The 23,672-nt window shown below is 42.0% G+C and overlaps 1 protein-coding gene across 32 annotated transcripts in view; it reads right to left on the bottom strand.

Annotated features, from left to right (window-relative positions):
• MAPK8IP3 (mitogen-activated protein kinase 8 interacting protein 3) overlaps window positions 1–23,672 on the bottom strand; it is a 78,585-nt gene that overhangs the window by 39,324 nt on the left and 15,589 nt on the right. For 14 of the 32 annotated variants that reach the window (XM_062626703.1, XM_062626719.1, XM_062626690.1 and 11 more), the window contains exons 2-9: window positions 22,489–22,609; window positions 21,637–21,707; window positions 20,815–20,906; window positions 15,868–15,891; window positions 11,638–11,782; window positions 6,124–6,373; window positions 3,407–3,509; window positions 948–1,066 (exon numbers count right to left, since the gene is read on the bottom strand). In XM_062626703.1, the coding sequence (XP_062482687.1) occupies window positions 948–1,066; window positions 3,407–3,509; window positions 6,124–6,373; window positions 11,638–11,782; window positions 15,868–15,891; window positions 20,815–20,906; window positions 21,637–21,707; window positions 22,489–22,609 (925 nt within the window). Of the gene's footprint in view, window positions 1–947; window positions 1,067–3,406; window positions 3,510–6,123; window positions 6,374–8,813; window positions 8,942–11,637; window positions 11,783–15,867; window positions 15,892–20,814; window positions 20,907–21,636; window positions 21,708–22,488; window positions 22,610–23,672 lie in introns of those variants that run through there. The other 18 variants (XM_062626716.1, XM_062626724.1, XM_062626718.1 and 15 more) reach the window with 8 other exon arrangements.

Raw genomic sequence — 23,672 nt, 5'->3', positions numbered from 1 at the left:
CATGATTCAACTTCCTCCTCTTCTGGACACACATTCAGAACCAAACTTACAAGATTTTCCACAAGCAACATCAGTAATCACCAGAAAGGAAACGTACATTTTCAGATCATATCTTTTGCATAAAAGGCATACTTTTGGAGTTCTCATGTCTCCTAAGTCTCCTTAAATCAAGCAGTAAAATGGAAAGTGAGCTACACAGTTATAACTTTGTCAGCTGTCCATGTTATCTGACTATTCATATTGCTCTGATTCAGGAAAACAGTCAGCAGGGACTTAAATTCTGTCACAAATTAAGGTCTAGTAATCAAGAGTCCAACACCAGAAAGTATGCCAAGGGCTCAGATTGCTACCTGAGGCAAAGATGCTTCTCTGCCTGTTTCAAAGTGCAACTCATGAATACAGAATACAACCAGACTTCAGGCATTACAAGCTCCTTCAAAATCAGTCTAAAAAGTGAATTACTACATGTCTTAGACTGACAGTAAAAGGGTAAAAACTGCAGTACAGACCATAATATCTCCATATAATTTAAATTTAAAAAATTTAACAAAAGGAGTTACTTTCTCCCAAATTTCAAACAAAGTCTTTATTCCAAGTGAAATTGCTAATGTGTAAAATTACTTGAAATTTGGAGGAGGAAGCAGAAGGAGCAGATTTTGTCTTTGATTTGTTTGTGTGGGAGAATCCTGTAGAAAAATAACTTATGCATATAAAGACAACCCAAATAAAGGTTACCTAAGTTATTTTCTGCGTAAGCATTACTGTACTGCAGGTACAGGTACATAGTTCAGTCACATAATGTCTCTATTTCCCATGCCATTTTTTTAAATCTAAACATTGAAGTTCTGGAGGAAAAAAAAAAAAAAAAAAAGTTTAAGTGCCTCTAGAAGCTTAACACAGTTGTCATTGTACCAGAGAAAACAGAATGGTTCTGAGCAAGTTTTTACCTAGCAGATCTGCTCCTTCATCAACATCTCCGATAACCTCGGACCCTGCTGTAGAGAGTTCATGATATAGAGAGTCTGTGTTGATGCCAAATGCCTTGTTCACAATCCCCTGTGTTGGGCTGTTGTTGAAAGAGAAAAAATGAAGGACTTTTGTTACTTGGCGATATTGAAGCTAAAACATTTCTGAAATACCAGACCACTGAAATCAAACCCTCAGAGCACATTCCACCCCTTCATCATAAGGTGATTCAGAGAACGTACTGATTAAAGAAAAAATGGTTCATTTGCCATATCAAGAGCAAGTACTCATCATGTACAATGCCAAAGCTCACACACCTGACCTCCTTTAAAGTCATAACAGTTAATGACTATTCAATATTTGACAGAAATATTCAACTCACAGAAGCTCTCAGCTCTGACTTTTCTGCAAGGATTCCCACACTCCTATCAGTTTAGGTGGCAACCTTAGATAGCGAGATCAGATAAAGACTCAAATGCTGAAAAGAGCAATGGTCTTTTTTCCTTCACCAACTAGTAAATGAAATCACCCTGAAGGTTTAGTTTCTTTTTTGGGCAAGTCTATGTACCAAAATGCTTTCACTTGTCAACAAAACTTATTTCATGAAAGGTAAATCAAAGTTAATGTTTTCTAATCATACCTTCTAGGAGCACGTTTCCACCTCTTACTACCATCAAAAGGTACAAATGTTGTTTCAGCTATCTAATTATCTCCTGCATCCGCCTCTAAGAATTGCCCCTACATCCCACATATCCTGCTGGGAGCTCAGCTGTATGTGGTTTTACAGGTGAGAAATGCATCTGTTACTGCTGCTCATACCCTTCTCTAGGAGGGTGCTCAAGAGGGTATATCTAGTCCAGATTCAGACTGTGAGAAAACCTCACCTTCACTTTGTCAGGCTACTGTCTTCTGCATGCCTGTTAAGAGTCAGGATGTGGTTTTGCCACTCTAGTACCAAATTATCCACTAGATGAGGGTAAAAATTAACAAATCCTGTAAAATTAACCTCCTGACCTCAGTAAAAATGAATCAAGGAACCTAGACTAATAATTCTACACTTAACACATGCCACACAGAAATATGGTACCAGTATCAATGGCCTTCAGGGAGCCTCCTATTTAACACAAAGTGGGTAATGGATAGAAACCAGAGCAGCATAGTAGTTCAGTGAAAGTCTGAGAGAACTCTCAAGGTTCTGAGTGCACAGGTGGGTTAAAATTGCTCTGACCAGCTGTATGAGGAACCACACCCACCCACTGCTCCAAGGCCTTCAGTCCTCTGAGCTACATGTAGGTGTAGTGTATTCAGCCCTGTCTCCTGCTCCTCATGGGTAGTACCAGGCCTAATTCCTCCCACTGCCTGGTCTGGGGCTGCTGATTGAGCTCATCATCAGTGCTCTACCCTCTTTGCTCAGAACCTGAGGGACTGGGATTGCTGGGATTACTCCTGCTTGTCTTCTTGTTGGAACAGCCCTGCTCCTGCTTTTGAAAAAAAAATAGAAAAAAACTTGCACTTAAAAAAAAATAGAACTGAAAAAAAGCTTGAGGTTTTGAAACTGGATTCAGAACTGATCTCTCATAAGACATATGCATCTCTGCTCTGGAGAGATGCCCGCCCCCCGCAGTCCTACATCCAGTTCTGGGGCAACAACACAAGAGGGATGTGTTGCTGTTAGAGCGAGTCCAGAGACGGCTACGGAGATGCTGCAAGGGCTGGAGCAGCTCTGCTCTGGAGCCAGGCTGAGAAAGCTGGGCTTGTTCAGCCTGGAGAAGAGAAGGCTCCTTAAGGGGAGACCTTAGAGCAGTTTAGTGTCTAAAGGGTGCTTATCAGAAAGATGGAGAGAGAATTCTTACCAGGGCCTGTACTGACAGGAGAAGGGGTAACAGTTTTAAACTGAGAGAGCATAGATCTAGATTAGATATGAAGAAACAAGTCTTTACCATAAGAGTGGTGAGGCACTGGAACAGGTTACTCACAGAAGTTATGGATTCCCCACTGCTGGAGGTGTTCCAAGACCAGGCTGAATGGGGTTTGGAGCAACCCATTCTAGTGGAAGGTGTCCCTGCCTGTGCCAGGGAGCTGCAAGTAGCTGATCCAAGACAAACTATTCTACGAGTTTATGATCTTTTCCCTCTTCTTGACAGCTTAAGCCCATGTTCACTTTGCGCCTCAAACCTTTTGCTGCTACACCTGTGTCCTCTGATCTAACAAGGCAAACAAGCTCAGTTCTGGGTCAGCTGGACAGGTCTTTGTGCAGGTTATCACGAGACATTTGTAGCCTCCAGAGAACTCAAAGAAAGTCAGAGCCCCTCATATCATACTCAGCAGAACATATGGACTTTCTAAAACACCTGTACTTTAAGCTCAGAGTAAGCCACAGCATCCATTCCTCATTCCTCATAACAAGCAAAACAGCACACAGCGAAAATTCAGTCAATACCTGTTCCCAGTACGTTCTAGGCGGGGGTCTTGACACATATCCAGCTCTGGGGTAGAGTCGATGATGTCCTGAACATCAGACCACTCATCACTGCTGCCCATTCCTAGGTAAGACAGAAGATACGATCTGTAGTATCAGGACTTTCACAGGATGGTGTTCCTTGAAGTGACTGTTACAGCTTCGAATATCAACATTTCAAAACTTTACAGTGTCAAGTCTTAAAATAGGAAGAGAAAGTGGCTGATCATCTGGAGTCATAAATGCACCTGTGCTGGGAAAGTGCCCTCATAATTCCAGAGCAGGAAGACCTCAAGCATCTCCCTCCCAGCCCAGAGTGTCACCAAGGTCACTGGCCCGAATCCTCATTAAAAAGTGATAACCAGCAACATTTCACCCATTAAATGACAAATAAACTTTATTTTTCTGTCAATAAAAACTCTTCAATCACCATGCAGCTTTAACTGAGATTTAAAATTGTACAGCTTCACAGAGAATACTGTAGTTGTGAACTGGCAGTATTTAGTCTCAACAGAAATAAAATTTCAATACAGATTCTCAAGTCTACAACTGCTTTAGATACCCACTACACTGAAATTACTCTTAAAATCTGCTACATTTCTTAATAAATGTTTTAATAAATCTATTTCTACATTTCTTTCTTAAAATCTGTTCTCATTTCTGTATAATCTAGAGCCTGAAGACAGTATCTACCAAACTGTTCCAAAGCCCAGGCTTGCACCTATTCTAAACAAGGGATATGAACACAGTGCCTGTTCACACAAGAAATTCTTGAAGGATTAAAGACCTACTTTGTAAACTGCATTAGTCCCTGTTAGATGTGAAATTTTTGGCATTCCAAACAGCCCCAGAAGCCAAATATCAGAGCCACGGCAACTGGTGTGTTGATTTTATTCTCTTAGGCTGGCATTGTGCTCCAGCTGGCAACAAGTTTCATATTTGAAGACAAAGCATGATATGTATCAGTTGCCAAAGCAGGCATCCATACACCAGTGGCTCTCAAACTCACAGAAACAGGTTTCCTCTTCATTTTTTTCAAGCTGGAAAGCTTTTCTGCAAATACCTGAGTACTTTTTTTGGTACTTCAGCTCTAAGGCATGTATGTGTATCACTGACATAATTATGCATCTATAATTAACCATGTAAGAGGCACAAAATAATCAAAATTCAAGTATCTGTGTTTCTCTTCAGCAAGAAGATCCGATTTTGCATTACATGTGAGAAATAGCTGAAAGTTTGAATATGCAGAGCACACGGGAAAGATACTGCATCTGCCTTGAGCTGGTTCCACAATATGGTAATACCACCAAGAAAAAAGCAGCTTTCACATGAAAATTACTTCACAGTTGCACACACACACAAGAGAAAAAATTTTGATCCGAGAAAGCTATTGATGGTAAAAGAGCGTGTAAAGCAACAGCTGTAAAAATAAGGGTAAGAATTTATGGGCATTCGAACTACTGACATCTGTTCTCAATTTCTCTGATACCTACGCTTATGCTGATTTGCCTTGGCCAAGATCACCGAACAGATCACAGTTCAACAGTTGGCTATGCAGAAGTCACATGCTTTTATGGAGAACTACACTAGTTTCTGGCAGATTGACATCTGCGACCCAGAACACCCTCAGCTGCTAACATAAATGAAGAATGGGATTCAGCCATTGCAATTCCCATTCAAATGCTGCAACAAAAGATGTTACATGTTGGTTTATAGTCTTAATTTGTTGGGAACCAGCCTGGGAATGTTAGCAGAATTTCTGTATTATTCAGGAAAAAAGATCATCATCTGGCTCAGATCCTAACCTTGGAGACCTACACTCATTCATGTGCTCCTGCACAGATTTCCCTTATGATCTTCAGCTAATTTTACAGTTGTTTTGTATATGACCTGTATTACAGGCCATTTCTCATTTCTGAAGGCTGCTGCAAGCCTAAATACAATACATGCTCAGACACAACACTGGCACAGCTATATGAAAAAACAAAGAAAACAGCTTTTATCATTTTCTCTTTATTTAAACAGCCTGGTGCTAAAGTGTTAGGTGAAGGCTTACCTGACAAGAAATCATGAATTCAAGTTACTAAAGGACTCCAGGAAGTGGACAGAAAACAAGCATAACTTCTAAAGATTTCAGGGGGACTAAAAGAAAACAGCTTATTTAGCTAAGAAAAACAGCTGGATATAATTGCTATTTTAAACTCATCAAAGCAGGGGATAAACACACAAAAGGGAAAACAATTACTTAACCTAACTAACAAATTTGGGATATGAAACAATGGAAATAAAATACTTACAAATAAGTCCAGACATAAAACTAAATGGAAGTTTTTAACAATTGTTATTGATGAGGTCCTCAGTTTGCAAAAACATCAGACCAAAAAGGGACTTGACTGCTCATGGAAGAAGTCCTATGACATGGATGAATGCAAGTACAGGGGACTGAACTCAATAACCTATTCACATCCTGTCTATTTTTGAAGCTATTCGTATTACTGATGTTTTAAAAATCTGCTACCCAGAAAACATCCCATCAGCCCTGCCTCGCTTGTATATCTTTCTGAGTAAGATTTCCTCAAATTCTATACTTTTCATACCAATTACCCCTTGGTCTCCTAGCCTCTTCCTGTAACAGAGGGACAAAAGCACTGGGAATTCAATTATTTTAATGATCAAGTACCCAACTCCAACTTCCATACCTATGCTGACATTCCTCATCTCCTGCGTGACCTGGACTTCCATGTTCCGGCTGTTTCGCTTTTCTCGTGCTCTCTTACTGCTCTTGGTTGTGCCACTGTATTCGCTGATGGGCTGAATGATGCTCTCATTCAAGGGTGTGACAGCAGCAGAGGGCACAGATGATGTGGGAGTGTTGGACTTCGTTCCAGTGGTGCTCGGTGTGGCAGCTGCTGAAGACTGCCCAGATTCGGACATTTCATCTTGAGGACACTATGACAATTCCAGGGTGGGGGAAGAACAAAAAGGGAAAAGCATAGCTATACATTTCAATTAATCTCCCATTTGTTGGTGTATGGCTGCTTAAAGCATTAGGGAGAATGAGTCTTCCTCCCTGTACCAGCTACATGTCCAATGCCTGCTGGTGATGCTAGGCACAGCAACCTCAATGAAACAGTGAATTTTCATGCTGAACTCAACAAGCAAATCCCACCTAGGAAAAGAATGATATCCTTCCTCCATTACCACTAAACATTGTTCTTTACAAATCACATCAGTATGTGATCTCTTCATCATGTATCTCAGGAAAAGTGGCTTTATCATAAGTAAAAAGTATTTGTAGCTCATACTGACTGCAGTGGAAGCTGAAAGGCCTTGACACTTGCAGCAAGCTAAACCAGCATTTACCAAGACTGGAAGGCAACATGGATATTGCTTGGGAAGGATCTGAAGTGGCCTCTTAAGAGGTCCTGGATGATGTCATTACTCTAAGTCATCAACAGAACCTGAATGAGATAACAACAAAATGATTTTGACACTAAACTGGAGCAGCAAAGCAGGTACCTAGCTGGGATATTCTGACTGTTGTTAGCTCAGGAGACCTGTGTCTCCAGACCACCTTATTCAAAAGCTAGCCAGGCATGGGTCTAGCTTGACAACACAGTAAAACCCAGCTGGTCTCCCCACTTCCAAATAACAGGATGACAAGACCCAAGAATTAAAAAATGAGAAAATGATAAATCAACAAAGGAGATGGATCCCCAGGGTGAAATGCACACAAATGGCTCTCAGTTTTACAGACATTACAGCCCCATTTCTTGCAATAACACCTCTTGAAAAACATGGGAGGTTTCAAGGCTCGGTCAGGATTTTATACCATGACTCCTGTTTGTCACCACTGCTTCAGTCAACCAATTAATGTCTTGACCAATGCTGTGATAACTCCCAGACCAAAATGAGATCTGCCCATTCCTCATGGCAGTCCACTGTAATCACTGCCTGCAGGTGGATGACAAAATTCATGTTGCAAGTTAGATGTGATAATGAGTTGCAGTTGGGTGCAGTGACATCCAGCACCTACACATACAGACCCTGCTTGAATCTTTACTATTTGCCTTTCCCCTTCTGTGCAAGTACTAGAAGGATCCTGCTCTGAGCCTCCCAACCTTGGAGCTGTGACGCTGTTTCACTTCACCAATTTGGAAGTCTAGTTCTCTTGTTCTAGTAGTAACTGCACAACATGACAAATTCAAAACAGGATGAGAGAGAAGACTGAAGAAAAAGCTGACGTAACCCTTTGCAGCCATGTACACTTTTAATCCGTAATTTTACTAAGATCTTCCTTTAATTAGACTGGCCTCTGTATGCTTATCTTAAAATATCCTGCTGTACACCACACTGTGGAAGTCAAAGGTTTTACACTGCTTCTGTGCATTTATATTGGAAATTAAGACTTTTTAAAACTGTGCTGCCATTAAATACAATCCATATTCTGTATGCAGCTTCTGCATTGTCAGTCCAAACAGCACCCACACTTCTACACTCAATTCATCTCCCTGCACATTTGCTGATCTTAGCATTAAGACTGAGATGGAGAATTTTCAGTTAGGCTGCTGCATGTAATAACCACACTTTTCACCTCTACTTCAAACTCCTGTTTCAGGAGCTACTTTCCGAATTCATAAAGAGACAAAAAAAAAAAAAAAAAAAAAATCAAACAAGGTTTTTGACATATGTTTTGACAATATGATCCAGTAAGCCTTGTACTACCTCAACTGCAGTTTGCCTGCTGTGCTTCCTTATGTACAAAGTGACAAAGAGATTCAAGTGTGAAGTGCAGCCATAAAACCTACTTCCCCAAACAAAACTTCTGTTGGATGAAAGGATTCAGAGATGTTCTTGTACCCACTGTAAGTCTGTAATAATAACCAAACATCACTGCAGGTGTCTGAGCATCCTAGCCCTTCAAAAAGAGACAGCCAGGTGGGTCCACACGTCATCCCTTGAAGCAGATGTCATTCAGAAACCCTGTATCATCAATGTCTATAGGGCACTATCTGTATCAGAAATATGTTCTAATTTCTTATTGACATAATCCAGCCCTCACCCAGCACACAGCAGTGAGTAAAACTACCCTGGTCTTTCACTTACTTTTTGGTTATACATCTGAGTTTTATGTTTACCTAGAAAACGTACTTTATCAGCCTACCAGCCTCCATTGGAGAAATTTGTCTCAGATGTAAATACTAAAAAGGCATTACTCTTCACAGTCCAGAAGCATTATTAATCTTTGCTGGCATCTTCTTCTGTTGTCCTCAGTGCTCTGTTAATGCTAAATATTCCACTAAGTGTACGACTCTCCCTTACAGCTTAGGAGGCATTCTCCATAACCCACAGCTCACCCAAAGAATAACTCTTCACAACCACCACTTACCTACAGCCATACCTGTCAACCTCCTAAACATCAAATGTGTAGTAGTGACCTCCAAAATGCATTGCAAAGGCCCAACATTCATAGCAGTCATATGTCACCATGAGAAGCCATAATTGTATGGTTATAACACTGAAAGCATAGTACATAAAAACAAAAACGTTAAGGACTTTCATCTCCAAAATGGTGTATAAAATAAACATACAACTGAATGTAAAAATAATGACAGCAACTAAAACACAAAATAACAGAAAGCATACAAGGACACTTAAAATGTAGCTACAGTATGGCCCCATGAAGAAGAAAAACTAGTCAGAAGAGTCTGGATACACATATGGAAAGGTGAGCTGTCTGTGCAGCTGATGTCAGCTAAGTGTCTGAGCTGCTGAAGAGATGAGGAATGCACAAGCAGCACTGCTGAGATTTCAGTCATGCAAAATATTTAAGAAAAAACATTCCAATCAGAGAGTGTGCAAGATGCTCGCAGGAAGAAAATCTCCATTTCAAATTGCAAACCTAGTCAGTCAATCACATCCTTTAATCATTCATAGGTTTGCTCCATACTCTTAGGAAATTCTCCATAACACATTACCCTATCCAAGTCTTTCACAGCCCAGAATCTCTAACTCTACCATATCAGGCATCGTCCTTAAACCCAGCACCCCACTTCTGAATTTCCCTAATGATCACCAACAAAAATCCCAGCACTGTCAGGTGTTTCGAGTAGCACACTACTCCTGCCCAAAGCTTTCTTGTAACCAGAAATGGATTTCTTTACGTGACAGAACCACCACCGAATCACTAAGAGATCCAGTCAGAAATCCTTTATTACCTGAACTTGGACATCAAAGCTTCCATTTATCTGGGTTCCTGTTGCATTCTCCTGCAATGCAGATACTGGGCTATCAGTGAGATCCACTAAACTTCTTTCACAAGTTCTGCAATGGTACTGCTTATAGAATTACACCTTAGCAAGTCTGTGAAGAAGGATCTAACCCCAACATCCTCACTGCTCCTCTCCAAAAAATAACCCTTGCTACACACACCTCATGACTAGTGAGCTTAAGGACATGCTCACAGCATAGTGTGCAGCATTGCCTGGAGATACCAAGGGTCCAGAACAAGAAGGAGGTTGGTCTCTGTGCATTTTCGTGGCTGGCTGTGTCCTTGCAGTAGTGTTGTGTTGGCACAGCACTACTCTGAACAAACACATTCATGCTCTATCTTCATCCTTAACTATGTTATTGCACTGTGGCATTGCTATTCCCTAATTCCAGGCAAAGTTTTCCAGAAATGACTGCAGGAAATGACTGGCATTCTGCAAGGTGCTATGTTTCCTGAGCTTCTGTGCTTTTAATACTACAGCAAGGGTTGGGTTCCAAGAACAGTCTCAACCCTATCCAAAGACCTTCCTTTGGTATTTCCAATTTCCATGGAGGCAGAGGGCTGCCCAAGTGCTAAGGTTTGTGCTGTGCTTAGCCTGGCCACTTAACAGAGGCGGTGTTAAAAAAGGTAAGTTGCTGCTTTGTTTGCTGTGTAAATTCTGAATTTGCCTAGATTTCTTTTGCTATGCATCAAGGAGGCCACTCCTACAGTCCCTCATGCCAAAGTACCATTAATGTAACCTGGGAACATGAAGAATAGGTACAAAAATGAGCTGGGTTTTGGTTTTGTTCCTCCTCTTTGCCTTTACTGCCTCAATTTATTTTACAGGTTAGTGATTTCAAACTTCTCAAAAGGAGATCAGTCCTCAGATGTGACATATAAAACACTCGATGTTCCACAAATTCCAGGCAGAGAGAAAGCAAATTTTATCAGACACCTTTAAAGCAGACCAGAAGCTCTGTAAGATACTGGTGCTGGGTAGATGCACCACTGACTTTCAGGCCTGTCACCATGTACTGGGTTGAAACTAGATGATCTTTAAGGTCCCTTCCAACCAAACCATTCTATGATTGAATGATCATTTAAGCAGAGGAATTTGGTGGGATCCTCAGCACAAAGACTTCGAGAGGTCTCTAGGTACAGCTCATCAGAAATGTGGTCACCATGTGTAGTCTAAACTGTAAGGCACTGCAGTGAGCTGTCAGTTGAAACATCTGGGTCTTTGGGCTGGCCACTTGAACGGCAGAGCAGAGCCCCACAAGCAACAGGCAAAACCATGCAGCTGCTTCAGTGCAGCTGTAATGCTGTGAGCAATTTGGCAAGCCCCAATGCAGAAGGCAGTGCACTGAAGGTGACAGGTATACAAATGCAAGTCTAGAGCAATGACTAGAGATATAGGAGGAACTGAAGACCTTTAAGCACAGTGCAAGACTTGGGGATCCAGACAGGATTAGAAGCCCTTCTTCCTGAAGACAGGAATGCCAGAACAAGGATTAGGCAAAAATGACAAACACTGGAGAGCAAGCACAACCCAATGCCTGGTCTCAGCTAAGTACATTATGCATATTGAGGCACTACTCTTATCGAGGGGGAGAGAGGGACCAGGTTCCTCTCCCAAGTAAGTTGCAAAAACAAGTGAAGGATTTATCTTCCCTAAACCCCTAATGCCTCCCCATACATTCCTCTCCTCTTGGAGTCAAGTAAAGGAGATTATCACTGAGACAAAAAGCATAAGGAGCTGCCAAATCCCTCCTGTACCATATACTAGATCTGCACAAGAACATCCTTCCACCTACAGCACAGCTACCAAGGGAGCAGACACACAAAAGGGAGCGGCTGCAAAGGGTTATGGACACAGACTGGTCTCCATCTTAATGAAAACATGGGATGCTGTTGACAGTGTGAGAGTGAGAAGCTCTTGCTCCACGACGATCTGTAAAACCTTGTAGCTGGAGTTGGACTGCAGCTGGCTGAGGTCACTGAGGTGCCAGTGGTCCAGTTTTGGGATGATCTTGGCCCCTATATGCCCACGTACCATGCCGTCCGCAAGGGGGAAGACATTCAGAGAGTTAGGACGTTCCTTCCTGCTAAACAGACAAACAGAGAGGGGAAACCAATCTGTTAGCCATTTACAAGGTTCTGCAGAAAAGAAACAGCACACTAGCTTATATGAACCATGAGTCACTAGAAACTGAATTGCACTCCTGCCCCTCACATAGCAGCTGTATGAACTCCCACTTCCCACACTTCCATGCTGTTGTCTACCCAGACCCATGGTGTCTGCTGCTAGAGCCATGCCTCTTCCTTGTGAGACTCTAAGAGGGAGGAGGCCAAGTGATCACAACAGGCACAACTGCCTTCTCCAACAACACAAAACATTTTGGGGAGATGCAAAAGTGCAGGAACCATCAGTCAATTTAAGTCAGTGTATATTCTGAGAAACAAAGGTACTGTGGGAAAATAGCCCACAGCAAACAACTCTCACAGAAAAATTAAAGCTCCCATAGATCCTAGAGATGCCATCACTGGGTCAAAAAATGGGGCTTTTAAGTAAGAGTCACCTAAAGGGCAGTTCTGTACATTCCATCCCAAATTCTGTTAGCTCTAAGAGCAGAAATCAAAGGGCTCTGGATCACTTTCAGTATTAAGAAAATAATACCTGTATTTTTCGATCCCCTCTTCAAATCCATATTACAATTAACTCAAAATTCAGAAATTGAAGATGTAAATGAATACATCATTTATGTTGACATATGTCTGTCACTATGTTTTTTTCATCCTCTTCTTTCTGGGCAACTGCAGGTAACTAGGTAATTGCAGGTTTGATTCTGAACATAAAAGCTGGCACAAGTGTTGAGACCAAGCTCCAGTGGGAGAAAATCTAGAGCAGGCAGTGGAGGTGGAAAAGGCTGCAGCAGCTTGCTGAAACTAGCAACTGATTTTATGCCAGAGAAGCAGGCCTGCAGGGACAGAGCACACATGTATTTGGGGTTACTCCCAGCAGCCTGCACTCACCAACTCCAGTGGCTCTGCAGAGACAAGCTAAGCTGATCTTCTGTGTGACAAGCACCCATAAAGGGGTTCATTGATGGTACTTCACTTACTCCTGTATAGGGCTTCTGGTTATTGGTGTGGGGAATGATGAAATCCACCCTTCTGTACACCAGTATTAATAACAGCAGACCTTCCTGTGCCTTTCTTCAACAGTCATCAGAACTGCTCTGATGATCAGGCTGGGCTACCACCAAAACCACCTCAGCCATGACCATAGGTGAAACAGCTGCAGTAAAGCGTAAGGACCCCCAGGATATACGCAAACACACTAACACAGGAGATGGTACATGAATCAGCTCATTTATGAAGGAAGGAGGTGGAGTGTCTAGCAGAGGAAACAATGCTTGTGGAATAAGTAACAGACTTTCCCATTCCCAGCACTGTCTGGCCAACACAACATGCTGCACCGCTGTGTCAACATTGCTCATGCTAAGGAATAATCACTTGTGGCCTATCTTGGCTAGACAGAAGGGGCAAAAAGGTGTTTCTAGTGTGGGCCAGCAAGGAGATTTGTGATGCACTTTTCCTAAGACTGCATTAAAATCCCCTCCTGAAGATCCTTAAAGATTCATACATGGAAGTTTCATAGAGAAACCCTCTTACAAAGTGTCATGGTTTAAACCCAGAACCACACAGCCGCTTGCTCACTCTCCTCTTTTTACCCCTCACTCTGTCTGGGTGGGATGGGGAGAAGGATTGAAAGAATGTAAACCCCATGGGTTGAGATAACAAAAGTTTAATAACTAAAGTATAATATAAAACTACTACTAATAATAATAAGGGAAGTAACAAGGGGAGAGAATATAAAACTAAAAAGGGAAGGGGAAAAAAAACAAACACTAACCAGCAGTGCTGCACAATACAATTGTTCAGCACCTGCTGACTGATACCCAGCCTGACCAAGCAGTGATCTGGCCCTTCCAGGTGACTCCTCCCAGTTTATATACTGGGCATGACATGATGTGGTATGGAATACCCCTCTGGCTAGTTCGGGTCAGGTGTCCTGTCTCTGCTTCCTCCTGGCTTCTTGTGCCCCTCCTCACTGGCAGACTTGACAGTCCTTGATCGGGGTAAGCATTACTTAGCAACAACTAAAAACATCGGTGTGCTATCAGTACTGTTCTCAAACTAAAGCCAAAACACAGCACTGCACCAGACGACTAGGAAGGAGAAAAATAACTGTTACAGCTGAACCCAGGACACAAAGGCAGCCCATAAATAGATTTTAGAGGAACACAGATCATTGACACAACCTGATTAACCTTACTTTCTTTCACAGAGAAGATGCAACTATCTTTCAACAGATTTAAAATCAGATTCATACATGACAGGGATTACCAGTTTTCTCGTAGCATTTCCACTCAAAAGGCACCTTGGTGCTTGTTAGTTTTAAATGCTAACAATTGCTGAAGGTTTACAGAAAACATTCCATGTCTGCTTGTCTAAATACCTATTTATGACTTCTATCCTAGTATTTACACCTGTTCTTAATAGGTCATGATACCTTAGTACACTTACTTCTATTCGTCTTCCTGCATTTGCCTCTCTTTATCCTACTTCTATCATTCCAAGACCCTGAAAGTTTCTACTGCTAAGTTTCTAAATAACACACCAAGGGAATTTTTCCCCTAATATGAAATCTTCACCCCAGCACTGCACTGATTTAAGTGCCACAAAAAAGTATAGCCATTTATGTAGAAGAGATTAAGAAGAGATTCAAAACTAGAAATTAGAACTTTATGCCACAAAGACAGAAAATTCCTAGTTTTAAAGAAATAACTCAAGGGTCCAAAGAAAGTCTAATTCAAAAGAATCTTTCTTTTCAAGGGAAAAAAGAAAAAAAAACAAACAAAAAAACCAAGCCATAGTTTCCTATCTTTCCTCTTTTTCAGGTTAGGATGATAGTCTTAAGGGAGTCATGCTTCAAAGCTGGAGAAAATGTCCTGTAGCTGCAAACCATTCCATGCAGAACAAGTGGTGCAGTCAGAACACCTAACAACATGCTACAACAGAAACGCTTTTGTGACTGTGCTGGGATGGCCTGATGTAACTCACTGGCAACACCAGGAAATATGAGCCATCCCAAACATATGCTGAGACATAATACTCCCTCTTTAGGTAATTTCTATCAGATTTCTTTTGGGAAGCCATAGCTTATTTCTACATTCATATACAAACACGCACACATTTAACATGCAAGGAGATACAGCCCCCCACTGAATGTACAGGGAATGTATGAACTTCACAGTCCCTGCTAACCAGAAGACATGGGACAAGATCTCCATAGCGTCAGAAGCTGTAGGATCTCCAGGAAAGCATTTTAACATAGATAGTTAGGAAATTTCCTTGTCGAGTTTCTCTGGAAACACCTTCCAGCCTTTTCTAAATCTCACAGGGAAGGGGAAAGAGCAAACACCACCGAAGAGCTAACTTCAACTTTGCAGTCTTGGAGCTGACTATCAGTCTTCAAAGAAATTTGGAGTACCCTCAGGAATGGCCTAAATTTTGAGTGCTGGAGTAACCTTCATAACACTTGGTTGATTACACCTTACATTACGAGGTAAACAGCAAACTCCTCAATAAAAGTTTGCAGTAACGAAAACCTGGGATTAGGATGCTCTACAGGTAACATCCTAATGCTTATTATACGTAACAAAATTGTGATCTGTTTGCCAGCACTTAAAAGATTAGAACTACTCTTTGCAGGCTCCAGATGCAGAACTTACTCCCCAACCCAGGAGTGCCTTCAGAGGGCCACTAAGAGCAACATGCATTTTCTGCCCACTCAGAACACACACATGCCTCATACTCTATAGTAAAATAGGGGAGAAAAGATGACTTATAAAATATTCTGGGACGTGAAGTATAAATGTCCAATCACAGAGGACTGATCCTGTTATGGGACCCGAGTCTTCTGCATTTGAGTTCACAAGCTTCTTCCTGATGAGAACATCCTTCCAGACACAGCAGCCTGGTTGCTCCCTCTGCCTCATCCGCTGAGCCAGTCTAACCCTAGTGCCAACAGACAGAGGGCAAATTCCCAGCACCACCTGTTGCCAGTCAACAGCAATCTCCCAAACCAGGATTAACAAAGTGAAGATGCAGCAACAGAATTTACCTTTTCCTCCATGACTGGCGATGACTGCCGTGACAAACATAACAGCCAAAACAGAGCAGCAATTGCACAAGAAGTGAGACAAGAAAAGAATCATTAGAGACCAGAGGTCATGCAAACATGCAGTCCTACCAATGGTAAGGAGAATGCATGCACTGTCATCCACCCCACACACAAATGTGTGCTGTGCTCATTACTCCTCCTGGATGGCTGTTGATACAGGCCCCCAACAGTTCTTGCACAAACTTCTCACAAGGGACAAGCAAACATACTTGGTGTCATGTGCAGCATACTACAGTCATATGCACACTACAGTCTTACACACCCCTATGCAGTCTAACACACTCAAGCACACCCACAGATGAAAATAAATAAATACACCCCAATTCATGTGACAGGCTATTAGAAATCATGTCCATGTCCCCCCAGCGCACACCAGTGCATCAGGATACACAAAAGCTGGTGCTCACCCCCACCCAGCTGTGCAGCAACACAAAAACACACATCTGTCCCAAGTGCTTGTCCAGAAGCATATACAGTCAGAGCTACACACACACACCAACAGAGCAAAGGCTGAGATGAAGGAAAAGTCTTATTTCCCATTGGTGGCTCCTACAAACTCAGGTCACTGCCCCATCGGGGACTTTCACAGATCCACAGTGTTTCACTTTTCTTCTCTCAAGACTAGCAATATGACACACTCACAAGGGTAAAAGACTAATTTCTCTAATACAAAGAGGTAGTAATTCTTGATGAAAATTTTTCCCTTTGTCCCAGAGAATGGCAGTCCTGTAGATATAACCAGAAACATTTTATCCATGCATCTCCTTCAAGGAATGATAACATAAACTCACAATTAATGTTAGCTTCTTTGAAAATCAGGGAAGGAAAAGCTCATTAAAATTAACTCCTACCGTGCAGTCCACCAAAATTTGGCAGGTGCATATATAAACCACCCTGTAAAAGACAGAAGCCCTAAAGTATGTTTTTGCCTACGGTACTTTTATATTTTACGGTATAAGTACTTCCACAGATAGATTTTTATTTACAGAAATGTAAGCGGGAAGGGAAACCAGTCTAATACACTTATCCCATTTCAGCTGCCACACTAGGATCAGACCACCTTCTGGGAGCTCACTACAGACTTCCAGACCAGGACAGGGAGAGGAGAAGGAATCAATATAGTTCAGTAAGGGAAATTTTATGAACAGAAGAACATCTGCAAACTACTGGTTCCTTTTACACCACATCTTCTCTTGTGTTCTACACCCATCATACCTGTCTTTTGCCTAAAAAGGCTGCCATTTGTATTTTGATTTTTTTCCCCAAACAGATTTTAAGATACTGAAATTTTAGCCAGATCCCAAATACAGTGTTCTGTAATTATTTTCATTCTCCTAAGCCACTCTCTGCTGTGAGAATAATTTACTGTTTCACAGAAAATACAGCATAGAGATAACTCACTATATAGCACACTACCAACTGCAATAGCCATTAGTTAATCCTCTCTAGAAGCACCGTAAGATATTCTTTCCTGAAAGGACTATTCAACTGGCAGAAGAACAAGGGTAAACAGGCCCTCTTGATTCACATATAAATGTATTTTTCCCTCCTCTAGGTAAGGCTCTAGTAGCCTTACAAATGAGAGTATATCAATCTTATCATAGAATCGTAGAAGCACAGAACGGTTAGGGTTGGAAAGGACTTTAAGATCACCTAGTTCTAACCCCCCTGCCATGGGCAGGGTCGCCTCACACTAAACCATCTCACCCAAGGCTCTGTCCAACCTGGCCTTGAACACTGCCAGGGACATTTACCACTTCTTTGGGCAGTCTGTGCCAGCGCTTCACCACCCTCAGAGTAAAGAACTTCTTCCTTGTTACCTAACCTGAATTTCCTCTGTTTTAGTCTGAACCCATTGTCCTTTGTCCTACTGCTACAGTCCCTGATGAAGAGGCCCTCTCCAGCACCCTTGTAGGCCCCATTCAGATACTGGAAGGCTGCTATGAGGTCTCCACACAGCCTCTCTTCTCCAGGCTCAACAGCCACAATTTTCTCAGCCTGTCTTCATATGGGAGGTGCTCCAGCACTTGATTATCCTCGAGGCCTCCTCTGGACTTGCACCAACAGCTCCATGTCCCTCTTATGTTGAGGACACCAGAACTGCCCACAATACTCCAAGTGAGTCTCACAAGGTCAGAGTAGACGGGCAGGATCACCTCCTTCGACCTGCTGGTCACGCTCCTTTTGATGCAGCCCAGGATACGGTTGGTTTCTGGGCTGCAAGCACACACTGAAGCCGGCTCATGTTCAGTTTCTCACTGACCAACACCCCCAAGTCCTTCTCCACAGGGCTGCTCTGAATCTCTTCTCTGCCCAACCTGTAGCTATGCCCGGGATTGCCCCAACCCAGGTGTAGGACCTTGAATTTGGCATGGTTGAACTTTATGAGGCTGGCATTGGCCCACTTCCCAAGCATGTCCAGGTCCCTCTGGATCCTATCCCTTCCCCCCAGTGTACCAACCAAATTACACAGCTTAGTGTCGTCAGCAAATTTGCTGAGGGTGCCTCAATCCTACTGTCCATGTTGCCAAAGATGTTGAGTAGGATCAATCTCAACACCAATCCCTGAGGGACACCACTCATTACCAATCCCCAGCTGAACACTGAGCCATCGACCATAACTCTCTGCATGCAGCCATCCAGCCAATTCTTTATCCACCAAGTGGTCCATGCATCAAATTGATGTCTCGCCAGTTTAGAGACAAGTATGCCATGTGGGACAGTGTCGAGCGCTTTGCACAACTCCAGGTAGGTGATGTCAACCACTTTGCCCCTATCCATCTGTTATCAACTGATTCAGAATAAATAAAGGATCTTTCTTTGAGATACCAGTATCTTCCAACTGCAAGTTATCCTCCTAGCCTACAGAAGTATCTTTAATTATTATGGGAGGTAATGAAATAGCAAACAGATAGTATTAGAAAAAATTCTTCACAGAGAGGGCAGTCAAGCATTGGTCATGCCTCGAAGCTGTCAGTGTTCCACAAGTGCTTGGACAATGCTCCTAGATATATGGTTGTTTTGTGTGGGGTCAGGAGTTGGACTTCATGATCCACACGTGGGTCCCTTCCAGCTCAGGATATTGCCTGGCTCTAAGGCTGAAGGGAATTCGGCTGGAGTCATTGAAGTTTCTGAAGATTCCTGTCTTTTACTGCTTGACAAGGTGGGATTGGGTCTTCCTTTTTCTTTCCTACAATACACGTCTAACCTTGGCAGTTCAAAGCCTGTCTTTTCCAGAGCAGTCCAACCCAGCAACAGAGAACCACAGCAGACAGAGGGCATTCGTGCGTCCTGTGCCAAGACCTGAAATTTGCTTTCTATTACATTAACCCAAAACCAACTGACATTCTATTTAAGTGTTACAAACCTAAATACAAGTTTCTAAATTACCCTAATTCTTCCTTTATTATTCATACTTTCCTTCAGTCTTAATTTCAAATAATTTTGCTCAATGCTCCTCTTTTGCATTTCATCATCCCTACCACATGGTATTTCACAAAGCTTCATGGCTTTCCACTGATTTGTTTTCCCAGCATTTTCATGTCTGTGTTTCTGCCCATGCTGCCCTTTGTGTGTAGTGTGACACACCATCCCAATCCTTTTCACAGCCTAATGCTTCCTAAAGATTTTGTTTACGGGTGAAGTCCAGCTGAAGTTCACAGATAATAACCAAGAACAGTCAGACATATTTTGTAAGAGACAAGGGAGGACACATGCAGCAGGCACTCTTGTCCAAGTATTCTCATGCAATTCGTACTGTCTCTGTCTGGTTTTCAGACCAGCAGCTGCCATGGCTTGTAGTCAGCATATGTATAAAACCTCTTAACATTCCTCAAGGCCAGAGGAAATTAAAGATGGGAAGGATAGCAAAAAGATTTAATCTCCTGCAGCCTATTACTTTGTCAACACTGCTCACCTGGAAAACACTGCTTTAGTTTAAAACTTCCTGGGTTAGACAGTCTCATTACAGTGTTAATCACTGCATTAGCACGCACTGATTAACACAAACAGCAATCTGCCACACATAAAAACTGCCACAGAAAAAACCTTTTTAATGGCTGACTTAATTTACTTCGATTAAGTAGAATCTATTATGTGTTATATGATCTATTACTTTTCTAACCAGTATTTATGGAACATCACTTCTGCTTGCCACCCTGTGAGCAATGTTACTGGTATACAGTACCATCAGAGAGAAAGCATTTGATTCCTTCACACACCACTTAAAACTAGATGTATCTGGACTGAATCAATGAACTTAACTTCTGTTGTAAGACTACAACAGACTAGTTCTATATATTGAACTTCTTTCCTACCACTGCCTTATTTAAGCAAAGGCTGATTTTTTACCAGTTTGGTGCTCTAAAAATGGGGGAGAGGACACCAATTTCTTGGGCATAAGTAAGCCTATTGACTGACTGACTGACAGATATCTTCCTTTTCTGTAAAGAAGGAATGGTGTGGGAGGGAAATCCATAATAGCTAACAAATTTAATTGCTGTGTTTTTTCTGGCTATCACATACAGCCACAAAGAAAGACACACACACACACACACACAAATACTTTATACAACACCTTCACCCATTTTATAGATAAACCTTTTACATGTTACCTGAGAATATAAATGTGTTTTTCCAGAGGCCCCTCATCAACAGGAGCATGACAAAGCTGAAGCTTTGTAACATAACACATAAAGCTCCTTGTCATCAAGCCTCAGAAAATATCCCCATAACTCACCCAAAACTCATTGCAAAAAAAAAAACTCCAACTTTAATCCATGCCCACAAGGAAAGATCCTACTTTTGGTTTCTCTCTCTCAGATATGCACACACTCAGTCTGTGCGTTCCCAGGCAGCATACATTACATGGAAAGGTTATGGCCCTACCTTCTCCCAGGTAGACTGCCCTCAGTTTGATTATTTCCCCCAACTTGCTGCATCTTGGATCGCTCAATGTGTTCCACATAGGTCTGGATCATCTGTGAAGAGGGAAAAAATCATGAGCCAAACAGAGGACAAGAGATTCATTTTCTGCTTTTGTTTAATCCCCTCCAGATTCCATTTCCAATTCCTTTTTTTTTTTTTTTCCTGCACATCTCGCCTTTGCTCTTGTCTTCTAAGCTGATGATGTAAGTGAATGGACTAATCTGGCAGAAAATCTCAGAACAAACAGTGCTGGAAATTACTTAAAATTAATCTCAGAAGAGCCATGAAAGAGCACATCCAAAAATAATTTACGTCTCTTGGAGTCTCTCACCAGCAGTGGGAGGTGAGAGAGTGGGGCACTGTTCACAGAATCACGGAACAGTTGAGGATGGAAAGAACCTCCTGGGGTCCATCAGATCAAATGTTCCTGCTCAAACAGGGTTGCCTACCATGTCCAGCTGGCTTTTGAGCATAGAGACTCTACCACACTTCTGGGCAACACGTGTCAGAGCTCATCATCTTCACAGTAAAGAAGTTTTTATTCATGTCCAGAGGGAGCGTTCTGTGTTCAAGTTTGTGCCAGTTGCCTCTGGTCTTGTCACTGGGCACCACTGAAAAGAACCTGGCTCCAGCCTCTTAACACCCTCCATTCAGATATTTCTGATACTCCCAAAGTTCAGAAGCTGTAGTCATCGCTAGTAGGGGAAAAGCTGAACTCTTTGACATGACTTCATATGTAGGCAAGAAGTTTATTTATTCAGAAATTATGAGATGACATCCTACCTCTGTGTGACGCTGATGTAGAGCGTTATACTCTTTCTTCATTTCTGATTCACGTTCCTCCAGTCGTGAAACTACCAAGAGAAGATTCCAACCATCAACTAGCACACACCAGACTCTCAATAGAAACTTGAAGTCTCAAAGCCTATTTTGTTACAAATTAATTTATACCTACTGAACAAAACAAACAGAAATAGAGTAATGCACATTGTGGGATCTGGTCTTAATTACAAACTCAATCCAAGGGTACCTCCCAAAATAAGGAGTCCAAATAGTGCAACAAGACCACAGAAGCAGAGTTCTTCAGCATTATCCTGACGCCCTCCAAGTGTCCTAGTTTGACAACGATTTAAATTACCCTCTGGGATGGGCTATTTGAGGAGCCACCAGCATTATCCTCTGGCTATGTAAGGAACAGGAGTACTGGACAAAACTCCAACGAATTCTGAGGGGATCCAACAAAACATGGCTGCACACGTCAAGGCAGTATTTGTAATAAATAAACAAATGAATGTAATAGTTTACATGAGAAAAAATAAATGGGAGGTTCTATTCACGGACAAGGAGAAAATGGAAACTAGGTTCCGGAGCTTTATCAATGGCTCAGATCTTGTATTTGCAGAGACTGATCATGCCCCACACAAAAAAGTAATGACGCCTTTATTAAATGAGCTTGGATACATTCCATCCTTTAGAAGGCTCTGAATTTTATAACAAAGCAAGGCATAACCAGACATTTCAGGTTTTGCATAAATTACATTACATACAAAAAGTATGAAAAATATATTCAGAGCAGCATTACCTATGTGTGGAAGGCAAACTTTATAAACACATCTGGTGTACAACTTTGCTTACTCTGATCTGCATAGTTTTTGGCCTTCAGCTCCAGCTGTCGAGTCTGAAATTCAAGGTGTTCCACTTGGATTTGTAGTTCTTTCTTCTCCTGCTCCAGTGCATCTTCAAACTCTATAAACTTCTGAACACAGAAGAAGCAGAGAAAGCACAGATGAGGAACAAATGTAAAATGTGTTTGCCCTTTATGAGTTTTACACTCCTTGAAAAAAAAAAAAAAACCTATATAAAATATGAAATAAGAATTTTTAAGTGCTCTAGTTAGTATAACAGCATCTAATCAAGCTGATGATACTATTTTATTTGAGAAAGTATTAGCTATCTTTAATGTATTAATTAATACATAAACTATTGTCCAACATGAGTTTACAAACGAGCACAATTCTGCTATCTTCTGCCACACTGCTCTTCCTCATGAGAGGCTGAATTTTTATTCTTGTTAATTTGATGTCAGAGAATACATCTGTTTCTATGGTCATATATTTACAAATACGTGTAAATACTTCAGACCAATTCTTCTATTTGTGCCATTTTCACAAAATCCCAGACTGGTCTGGGTTGGAAGGGACCTTAAAGCTCATCCAGTTCCAACCCCCTGCCATGGACAGGGACACCTTCCACTAGACCACGTTGCTCCAAGACCTGTCCAGCCTGGCCCTGAACACTGCCAGGGATGGGGCAGCCACAGCTTCTCTGGGCAACCTGTGTCAGCACCTCACCACCCTCACATGGAAGAACTTCTGCCTAAGAGCTCATCTCAGTCTCCCCTCTGTCAGGTTAAAGCCACTCCCCCTTGTCTATCCCCTACAGACTCTTGTAAAAAGCTTCACCTATAATTCACTTGGAGGGTAAGCTTTGCAGGAACGTGTAAGTCTTTTGGAAAAAATAAGTCACAATTCCAGGCAGCTGAGAGAAACTTCTGCATCCAGAGATGGTGACAGCGAACTCCAGAAGGGCTGTGTGGCACACGGGAGCCTAGCAAGGGAGAGAAGCAGGCGGAGGAGGTTCTCACAGCAGAATTTAAGAGATTTATACCTAGCAAGAAGAATTTCTGCTAGCTGCTCTTGGCAATGGAGGGAGGGAAGGGATCATCGCTGCTAACTCTCATTAAAAAACAACTAAGTGGTAGCTGTGCACAGAGCAGTGTGAACTCCTGCACAAAATACTGGGTGGAAGGGAAGATTTTT

Source organism: Pezoporus occidentalis, unplaced genomic scaffold, assembly GCF_034315485.1.
Source record: "Pezoporus occidentalis ecotype Australia unplaced genomic scaffold, CSIRO_AGI_Poc_V1 ctg297, whole genome shotgun sequence".
Lineage (NCBI taxonomy): Eukaryota > Metazoa > Chordata > Aves > Psittaciformes > Psittacidae > Pezoporus > Pezoporus occidentalis.
The sequence above is the reverse complement of the archived record's forward strand: the minus strand, read 5'-3'. Positions and strand labels throughout refer to the sequence as shown.